The 11,494-nt window shown below is 27.0% G+C and overlaps 1 protein-coding gene across 1 annotated transcript; it reads left to right on the top strand.

Moving 5' to 3' along the window:
- The first annotated feature begins 200 nt into the window (after window positions 1-200).
- LOC107897806 (zinc finger protein ZAT12) lies at window positions 201-1,362 on the top strand. The gene has a single exon (XM_016823377.2). It carries the CDS (start codon window positions 248-250, stop codon window positions 785-787), a length of 540 nt encoding a protein of 179 aa, XP_016678866.1. The 5' UTR covers window positions 201-247; the 3' UTR covers window positions 788-1,362.
- The last annotated feature ends 10,132 nt before the right edge of the window (window positions 1,363-11,494 follow it).

Here is an 11,494-nt window from a genome sequence, read left to right on the forward strand (position 1 = left end):
TGACATTCTAGAAGGTCAACTATAAAAGTCAAAACTTCCGTCTCTGTAATTCTATCAAATCAACTTATAATATCAGTCGAATTTTTAGACTTTATAAATATTTTATAGGTATAATAAAATATTAAAAATACCAATTTTTTAAAACTTGAAAAAAAGTATAATATATATCCATTTTACTTCAATTGAAATCAAATACCCAAAACTTCCATTTTCACAGCATACCCCAAACCAACAACCCAAAAAAACTATGAAGAGAAGCTTTGCTAGTGAAATGGAGAACAATTTAGCTTTAGCAAATTGTTTGATGCTCCTTTCACAAGGAAGAAACCAATATGATCATACCATCTTTAACGATAGCAACGACAATAACCCTACTAGGGTTTTCGAGTGCAAAACATGTAACCGACAGTTCGCTTCGTTCCAAGCTCTAGGTGGTCATCGAGCGAGCCACAAGAAACCAAAGTTGCTTGATGGCAGTTCAACGGAGAACCAACCACCGGCGAAGCCTAAGACGCACGAGTGTTCGATCTGCGGGCTCGAGTTCTCGATCGGACAAGCCTTGGGAGGACATATGAGGAGGCATAGGGGTGGTGTGAGTGAAAACCACCATCAATATGGACCTTTGAGTTCGTCTTCCTCGTCTCAAGAGATGGTGACGACACCAATTGTGAAGAAATCGAATAGCAGAAGGGTTTTGTGCTTGGATTTGAACTTGACTCCATTGGAAAATGACTGGGAATTGTTTAAGCTTGGCAAAGCAGCTCTACCAATAGATTGTTTCTTCTAACTCTTCCTTTCAGAATTTCAAGATATGATATTCAACAGAAGGCAATCGAGCTACACAGATATAAATGGCAAGCCTTTGTCTCTAAATGATCAACTTGCCCTTGCTCTTAGAAGGCTTAGCTCTGGTAGCTAATAGGGAATGCAAGTTTTCCCCCAATTCCCATGGCTTTTTACTCCTTATCAAGGGGAAGTCCTATCAGATGTTCAAATCGAGTTCAATAAACGACATGCTGGAACCAGAATGGTAGCCGAGATGGCTCTTGCAAGGCTCAAGAAGACGTGGAGAACAATGCATGGGGTAGTGTGGATGCCCGATAGGAACAGATTGCCGAAATTGTTCTTTGCTGCTCGTTGCACAATATTAAGAATTTTTGTCACTAATAAAATGCATATATTATTAACCAATTAGATGTCTGCCATAGTATTTGTTCTTGTAAGTTACTGGAAATAAAAACTCGGTATAATCCTTGTTGAGTCAGGCTCAATCTATGGAGTAAGTTGAGTTTTTGAAAGTTTGAGTTTCTCAATGCTCAGTTCGAGCAGCTATTGAGCTTAATCGTTTATTTTCATTTTTAATACATGTTTTATTATTTTTATTAGTATTTAATTGAAGTCAAAGTTAAAAAACAGAATAATTTAAAAAATGTCAAACTGTGAATCTAAAAGAATTTAATTTATTTTATGATTCATGTTCAGAATTTGTAACTATCATTTTTAATAATATTTCGTGATTATTCTTATGAGTTCGTGGCTTAACTTCTTAAAGGCTTAGCTCTGACAGTTAATATAAAATATTTATATATGTTTAAAATTTGATTCATTCTATGATTCATGTTTAAAGTTTGTGACTATCATTTCTAATAATTTTGTCTTCTTTAAACTTTCACCTCTCCATAAAAATGAAAAAAACAACATTTTAAGTAAAAATATTTGACACTTTCTTTTTTCTGTATTTGAAATTATAGGGAATTGAAATTTGATTATTAAAATTTAAATTCATGCCACTCTACCAAAAAATTGTATGGTTGATAACAGATTTGACACTTCACTTAAGATCATTATCAACCATTCATCCAAAATTCAACCACACAAAATGAAATGTTCTTATATGTATAAAGTCTATAGAAATTTATTACATTCCAAAATTTTGAAAATTGAAAGGAATAAAATAACATTTAGTTTCTAAATTTAATAATTTTTTAATTTAGTTTCTAAATTTATTTTATTCATATAATTATACTAGTCATGTAATTTAGTAATTTTTTTCAGGTTAGTCTCGAAATTTATCAACTTTTCTCAATTTTGGTTCATGTGAAGACGCGTCACTTGAATATTATGCCACCTCATCTCATAAAATGTTATATATTTTTTTCTAAAAAAAGCTAGGTGAATGGTGATAAATGTGACATAATCTTAGAGTATTATATCATCACAATGATCAAGATTGAAAAAAAAAATACCAAATTCAAAGATTAATATGGACAAAAAAAAATTGAAGTTAAATTGAAAAAATTTACCAAATTCAAAAACTAACATATCCCAATTTAAAATTTTCTGATTCTAAATTTGAAAATTTGTATATAAATATATTGTACTTAACATCAATATAATATAAATTATCAAAAAAATATAATATTTTTTATCAATTATTAAAAATATCACCATAGTTAGTTAAAAAGGCCTATGCAAAGTAGGAAGAAAATGGAGAAGAAATTGTCAGTTGAGTCTTAGTTCAATTGACATGAATATTTAGTTTAATTGACATGAATATTGTTATCAATGTAGGAGAACGTTGAGTGTGCTGAAGCGTATCATCCTCTTTTTTATGGGTTGGGGAGAGACTATAAATTGTTCTAAATCTTATGTCAAAATAATAAATATAATCAGAACCTATAATAAGATTATTAAAAAAATACAGTGCGAATTTGAGTAGGGAAAGAGCTTAGCACGAAATTTCAGATTTCAAGAGTCAAATTTTATAGTCATCAAAATCACAAGAGTTTGAAGTTTTTTTGGTGAAATCGCTAGCAATTGGCATCCTTGGAAAAAAAAAGCCCAATTAATTAATTTGAAAGCTACTGATCTATTAATAATGTCATAATCAAAGTCACCACTCAACATTTTCCCACTTTCTTTTCATCAACAGTTTAAAGATACCGTCATTAGCACATAATTCTCTTTCACATTTTATAATTTAATCTAAATTTTAAATTGATTTATTTTTAATTGAATTAAGTCTTTATATTAGCTTAAAGGTATTACTTGAAACATATTTAAAATTTATGATTAAATTTTAAATATATGTAAATATTTCATATAAACAACTTGAATTTAACATATTAAATATTTTATCATATTTTTAATTGTAAATTTTTCTTAGGAAAGGAAAAATAATACTCAAGTCATTCTCTCACAACCTAATTTTTTATTAATAGCCAAGATTTCATAATTTGACAACTTAACTACCACATCTCACTAGTTTAGTTTATGCTTTTTATATTTTTATGTTGTATGTATAAGAAAATTCAAATTATAAATCAATTTGTTGGATCTAGGGATAGTTTTGGAGTGGAGTAAAGGTAAATATTATTGCTATATTTATCGTCGGTTCACAGTTGGCATGCTTTGCTCTATTTTTTATTTTGTTCCACTTTGGATGTATAATATTAAAAATCATTATTATCTCTATGGATGTTGGATACATCTATCCCTGTCTCGCCCCACTCCGTATCGTTTTGCTTCAATTTAATTTCTGTTACTTATTTTTAATATTTTCAATCTTTTTAAAGTTAAGTAAATATTTAAACATAATTCTTCAAAAAAAATTAAACATAAAATATATGGACTTTTTTTGTATTACATTAATACCCTTTTAATAGTTTATATATACAAGGATGAAATGATAATTTCATATAGTGAAGCAGGTTGATGTGGGGCAAGTAATTACCATAACCGCTCCATATCCACTATCCAAAAGAAAAAATCCGCTTTGAATTCAAAATCCATTGGGCGGTTCGAGTTTTGCTTTCGCTAATGGGTCATTCAAATGACAACATTAGGTCGTTAATTAATATATTATCTATATTAATATGTATTTAATGGTTAAAAATTTCCATATAAAACAAATAGTTAAGAATTTTTAATTAATGTCAAACTTAACATATATGATCTACATGAATTGAGCAAAAAATGTCAATTGGATTGTTAGAACATTAATAATATAAAAAGTTATGAAATAATATAAACCTACTTTAATTTCACACCAGTATAAGTGAATTCTTTCCATAAATTATTAATGTTCAATTTAATTCGAAAATAACATAAATTATTAAATTATTAAATCGATGATAGTTACATGGAGGGGAGAGCGTTCAATCGAATCAAGTAAAAAATTTTGAGTTAATCGAGTTGATGAGTCCCACTTTATCATCCTAATTCAATTTAAAAGATTTTTGAATTGAGTTGAGTGAAACGAAATTTGAGTCACATCCAATTGAGTAAAATTGCCCGAGTTAAATTTTAAAAAATTAAACAAGTCAAATTAGTATCTTGTTACCATATAGCTAATTCTATTTTAGAGCATATAAATTTGAAACCATATATATTTGAAAACTCTTTCAAAGTAAAATAATAGAAAAAATAAGATACTTTAATATGATAAACTTGAATTGTTAATTTACTTATTTAGGTCCCAAAATTATTATTTTAGAATTTTTTTAACTTTTTTATATATTCTTTAGAAATTTTTAGAATTTTTATTTTAAATTTTGATAATTTTTTAAAAATATATATATAATTTTTTTATAATTTTTTATAAATATTTGGTTTTTTTAAAAATTATTTTGAAACTTTTTTAATTTTTTTGTTGAGAGAAAGATCAATTTGTTCATTTTCAAAATTGAGCAGGGACCAAAGGGGTATTTATATCAATCTGTTATTTGAGTTATTGGAATTGAAAAGTTCAACTTGACTCGAACTCGAATTACTTATTCGAGTTGACTCAAAAAAATTGAATAACTTGATGATTAACACAAAATTTAAATTTTTTTCGATTTTTCAAATCAAATCGAATTTTACTTATCCCTAATCACATGAATTTTACTTTTATTTATAATATACTTCTATTATTATTTGGCATCTCTAGGAAACTTTTTCACCCAACCATCACTTCGAAAGATTTCAAATAAAAATATATGTATCATTAGATAGAAGGATAAGTTTTTAGTACATTTGAGGATGATTTTTTTTTATCTTCATAAATAAGGTTAAACATGTTTTGAGAACTGAATTAAGAGTTAAATCAGTTAAATTATTCTTTCAAAAATATAAAAAAATTTATTGATTAAGTGGAGTTTGTTCGTACCTAGCTGGTTGATTAATTCTTATTTTTGGTTGCCTTTTAGTTTTAGATCAATCCCATAAAAGGGTTGAACATTATAAAATAAATGGGATAAATTTTTCTTCTTTTTTTGCCTTTGCTGAATTTTCTTTAATTTCTTTTCTTGTGATTTTATTTTAGATTCTAATATAATAAAATTGATAAAATCAATTTTTTACTCAATTTTCAATTTACGATTCAATTAGTCCAATCCTTTTCTTTTATATCGGTATACCAACCACTTGTAGTTCTATTTCTTTTGATGTAACTACATTACTATAAAAATCTATTTTCTTAAAATTGATCTATAATTGCATGATATTTTGTCATTCCCCCACTTTCTAACCCCATAAAAGTTTTTATTTTTCCTTTTCTTTTCCAAGAAATTAGCCCTTTCTTAAGAGAAACTTTTATTGAGTAAATTAGGCTTTGCTTATTGTAATCAAACTCTTTTTGAGAAATGTAAAAAAAAAAAATTGTGATAGTGACAATGAGAATCTTTTAAGTTTCTAGTTCTTTTTATCAAATTGTTTTTAATGTAATTTTTTATTAAAAAAAAGTGAATGTATTATCTTATGAACAAAGTAAGGTTAGTAGTGAAAAAAAATAGTCATATTCAAGGTAGATAGATATATATTGAAAATTTTGATGATGTTGAGTGTTAGCACAATCAAAGATTTAATGTCAAAATAACTTGGGGGGCAATCAACAACCAAAAGTTCTAACTTTCTATTTGATTGATATCTTAACCTATTAATTCTTCTTCAATTACCCTTAATTTAGGGTTGTGCTATCTTTCAAAACTCAAAAGTGCGTGGAATATTTAGAAATATTTAGATGGGAGTTAGATAAAAGTATTAAATTTGAAAAAAGCAAATTGACCTTTGTTACCCAATTTAACGTATTATAAAACTTTTAGACCTAAATTTAGAGTATTTTACTTTTACGTAATTCATAGGGTTCAACAAGCAATCGATATGTCACGATCAAGGGTGAAGTACTATTTGTAATAGTGATCCTTATATATCGTATTAACAATCGAAAGATGGTCGAAAGAAAAAAATCTCTATTTGATAGGGCTTATTCCTATACCTATGAATTCCATTGGACCTAGAAATGATACATTGGAAGAATCTTTTGGGTCTTCCAATATCAATATATTGATTGTTTTATTTCTAAATCCGAAAGAGAGTACTTGGGTTCTCCCGGTAACCTAAAAAGTGTATCATGTTTGAATCTAACCGGGGTTCGCGGTGGTGGAGGAACTGGATCGGAAAAAAGAAGGATTCTAGTTGTAAGATATCTAATGAAACCTTTGTTGGAAAGTAAATTAAGTATAATTAATCATCGTGTTATTTTGATTGGTATAATAATTCAACTCTAAAAGTTTACATATTCTATGAATTTGGTCTTGATTTAACAAATTTAGCTTACAATATTTGTGTAAATGTGTAAAATGTTGAGGTTAAATTTGTTGAATTCTTTTAAAATTAAGATTAAATTGACAAAGTATGTAAACATCGAGGGAAATTTTGTTATTATACCAATTAAATTTATTTACAATTAATAGAAAGCATTAACGTCATGATTAATTGTCTTTAGTTGCTTACTTTCGAAATTGATAAGGATTAAATTTCTCCGATTTTTTTAAAAAGAGATTAATTTGCTCAATATCAAAATTGAGAGGACCAAAATGTATTTCTTTTTATAAAAAATAATATATTAACCCTTTATAAATATAAGAAAACTTGAGAAAAATTGAAGCTCATCTTTCAAATTAAACCGAGCTTAGACAATTATGTATGATAACATTAATACTATACATGAATTAGGGTTGAATCTAACCCGACATGACCCTTAAGCATCTCTATGCCCATGATTTAAGAGAAAACTGAACGAAATCTAAAGATATTTGATTTATAAACTTTTAACTAGAGGTGTGCATAGGCTGGGCCGAGCCCAACTAAAAATTTAGGCCCGTTTGCTACTCTCAGGTCCGGCTCAAAAAGTGGGCCTAAAATTTTGTCCAAGCCCGGCCCGAATAAAAATGTTAAAACCCGAGCCCGACCCGGCCCGCCCATATTAATTTTTATATTATTTTTATATAATTTTAATATATATATAAACCATCAAAAATACTAAAAACATTAAAATAAATATTTCTCAACAAATTGAAAATAAATTTTAAAAAACATGTATACTTAAATAACACTAAAATAGATGCAATTTAACAAGCAAATGCCTCTAAAATAATAACAAAATTAGCAAATGTCTTTAAAATAATAAAAAAAATTAACAATAAAATAAGTTTTATATAATATCCAAACAATAACAACAAAATAGTAGCAATATAATAGTAAAATAGTAGAAAAATAGGAAGAAAATAATAAGAAAATAATATTAAAAAATAGAATCTTTTTTTTATTTAGTAAATTAGGGCCGGGCCGGGCCGGGCCAAAAATGCCTTACCCGAAGCTTGGCCCTTTTTTTTAAAAGGGCCTTATTTTTTTGCCCAAGCCCATTTTTTGGGCCTATATTTTTGCCCAAACCCTCCCACATTTCTGGCATGCACACCTCTACTTTTAACAATGTAACTTAAAACTCGAAAGTAAAATAATTTATAATTTGATGTGGATAATATATTTGCAAAAGCATGTGGTACATTAGGTTTATAATTAAGTTTCAAATAGTCCATGGATGGAATTGATTAATTGATTTTTTTTTAAAATTTTAAGATATTAACCATAAATAATATATAATTAAGTGGCTCTATTAATATTTTATTTATATATTAGTTTATTGAAAATTTAAAATCAAATATAAATAATTTTGTTTATTATGATATATTTTATATTCATATTTTGCGACTTCACCCATGTCCTATCAATCTTGCGAGCCAACAACCTCTATCAATAAGTATGATTATTTGAATTAGATCAAATCACTTAGATCAGGAATCGATTGAAGCATCGGTTTGAAAAAAAGATTTTAACTAATTGAATCGTGAATTGATATGGACTAGTAGAACAAAACTAAAAAATCAATTGAATTGGTAGTTAAGTCAATTTTTAATGATTTATTTAATCAAACTATTCAAATTGACAAACCGGTGACCTGACTTATTTGACCACCGACCTTGTTTGGAAAATTTTATCTACAGGGATAAGGTATCAATAAGTCGACTAGGTTCCAGAGATGACACCAAGGAGACTACCAGGGACTGTAGCCTCTTGGTTTTGTATATTTGCCTTTTTTTAGGCCTTTAAAATTTTAAACTTTAGTTAATAAATAGAAAATTTTCTATTTTCCCCGCCCCAAAATTTTCAGTTCAATTCCGACCCCTACATTATAAAATTTCTGATTTCAACCCTGATGATACATATTATTCAATGGCTAAATAAAGACACCCCTTTTAAGACCCATAGATACCAAGAACGAGAATCTCTTTCTACACTTGCACTCCCAACCATCTTCCTTCTCTCGAATTTTAGCCTTATTAAGAACCTAAATTCCAATCACTTCTAACCATCTAGAGATTTTCGCCCACTGAATGAACCTTCTTGAATCAACAATATATACTGTTATCTCATACAGGATTTATCAACACACTTGATATAAAATCAGGTTGAAATCTCATCAGTTGAATTTGAAAGGTACTACAGCTAATTAAAAAAATGAACTTTCGGACGTGGATTCTATCTAACACCTTAGCGTTAAAAAGAATGCAGGTTACAAGGCAGAAGTAGGTACTGAAATTACACGACGTCTGAGTTTTTTTTTTAAATTAATTAAGCCCTAATTAATTTAAGTGTATTTCTAGAACAATAGAAATATCTGGTCATTTTAAAAAAAGCAAATATAATGCAGTATTCGTGGCCATTTTCAATTCAAGAAGTCATTTTAATGACATTATTGATAATTATAATTAATAATAATTTTCCAAAAAAATTCAAAGCTATAGTTATCTAGAAGGCTGCTAATTTTCTTTCGAGAAAAAAAATATAAATAAGTTATAATCTTCACTGGAAAATTAATCCAGGGTTTAAGGCGTTTTATATATTTATGTTAGTATTTATTTTATTTTTCGTAATTTAATTATTTTTTTATTTCATGTTTGTATTATATCTAGAAACCATAAAATTCATGTGAAAATAAAATAATAAAAGTGATAAAAACCATTAAAATGGTTAACATAGATGTGGAACATATTGCTGACTTCAAAATTTTGCTTTGACTTATCTAATTGATTTGTTCTTTAAGTCACCCTCCTTTCGTTTTCTCTATGTCTTTAAATTAATGGTAAATTACACTATGTGTAGAGTCACTCAATTATAATAATAATAAAATTTAATTTAGGCACCTTCTCTCTTCTCATTTTACAACTTCGGGCAACTCATTATGTCCAAACCTAAAAATTATGTACTTAAATCTCAAAAGCTTAACATCACACACACCGTTTTATCAGCCTAAGATTCTCATTAGAAAGCTGTTAAATCCGAAAAATATGCCCATTTTCTCAGGTTGCACTATAGTATACCGAGAAAAAGGATTGTGTGAAACAACGACGTCACGTCATATGTATTTTTTTAATAGTTTAATGTTATATTAACATTTTCATCTTGAAAAGAAAAAATTAAATCAAAATAAAAATTCTCAAATTCAAGATGAAATTACTAATGTGACATTAAACTATTAAAAAGAGATAATATTATTGTTTCATATAATCATTCCTCTGTATACCAAAATAAAGTTGTAGGGGTAGGGGACGGTGGTAGGATGTTTGAATTAATCAATGTTTGTTGTAGGTTGTTTTGATTCTGTTTCAATAAAACCTAGATTATAGGACTAAGTTATTGCTTTGAATTTTAAATTAGTAGTCATCCATGTTTACAGGATTGTTAGACGTGGATCTTTATCTAGTTTCATTTGGAAGGCTACATATAAGCCAGTACTTTGTTTGCAATAGTATAGTGTGAGTTTCGTTTATTTCATAAACTTGAGTTTGTTCCTTACAGGGGAGAGGTCCGGTGGGGGAAGGGGAGAGGAACAGGGGTAGAGGATTTTAATTTTATTTAATATTAATATAAAAATTAAATTTATTATTATATTTTTTAAAAAATATTTATGTATTTTTATTGATTTTTTTAGAATCACTATCAAATTAAAATAATTTATAAAATTTGAGGGTTAATTTTTTAAAATTATGTCTAAATTTATATAATATGTAAAATTTGAGGGCTAAATTTGTTATTATATCAAAATTTTAATTGACACATCAGCTTTTTAACGTGAGTAACTAAAATGACCAAACTATGTAACGTTGGTACTTAAGTTGTAAGCTTTTTATTTTAGTGTCTAAAATGAAATTATCTTATAGTTAAGTGACTATCTATGTAGTTTACCATTAAATTAAAGTCAATTAATCAAGTATTATTTACTTGAATTTTTTTATTATGGATTTTGTTTGCCTATTATCTATCTATCTTTCTAGCTGGTTAGCTATTAGTTCTGTATTATGTGTGAATTACAGATTTACCCCATCTGATTTGGTTATTTTTATTTCTTATACTTTTTTAATTTTAAAATTTTAGTCCCTTACTTAAATTATAGCCATTAAATTCATCAAGTTCAATTATGTTATTCACAAAATCTTATATAATGAACATATTATCGCATCTAGCATTTTTAATGTTATATCATTTTATTATTTTTACATAATAATCACAAAAAACCATGACCATTTAGTTAATAGATCTAATGGTTCCTATTTGAGTTGGAAATAAAATGTTAAATTCAAAAAGCATATAAACTAGAAAAAAAGGGATTAAATTGAAAAAAAATATTATATTCACAATTTACACATGTGAAATTAATAACACAATTTAACCTAACAAATTTAACTACTTCAATTTAAGTTAGGATTGAAATATCAAAAGTACAAAAATTTATGTGCAACTTACATATAATGCATGCAATAAAAACAAAATCGGGTGATTTAAAATTTTTTTTAAGTCCCCCTTTCTTAATAAGTGGATTGCCATGAGAATTAAATTTAGATTCTTAGCATTCTCAGATTTCCCTTTTGTAATTTCACATTTATTAAACATCCACTTATATTGTCCTTGAAAAATGATTTAATTATAATTTTAATTTCTTTATTTTACCAAAATAAAAAAAAATCTTTCTATTTTAGTTTGTTAAAATTATTTTTCGTACTTTAAAAAGTGAAAAATTAGGATATATTTATTTTTTTTTATTTTTGAAAAGTACGGATGGAAAGTTTAGTTTAAAACTTAAGTGATTAGTATTGCTATCAAAAATTACTTTTGA

Source organism: Gossypium hirsutum, chromosome A10 (genome assembly GCF_007990345.1).
Source record: "Gossypium hirsutum isolate 1008001.06 chromosome A10, Gossypium_hirsutum_v2.1, whole genome shotgun sequence".
Taxonomy (NCBI): domain Eukaryota; kingdom Viridiplantae; phylum Streptophyta; class Magnoliopsida; order Malvales; family Malvaceae; genus Gossypium; species Gossypium hirsutum.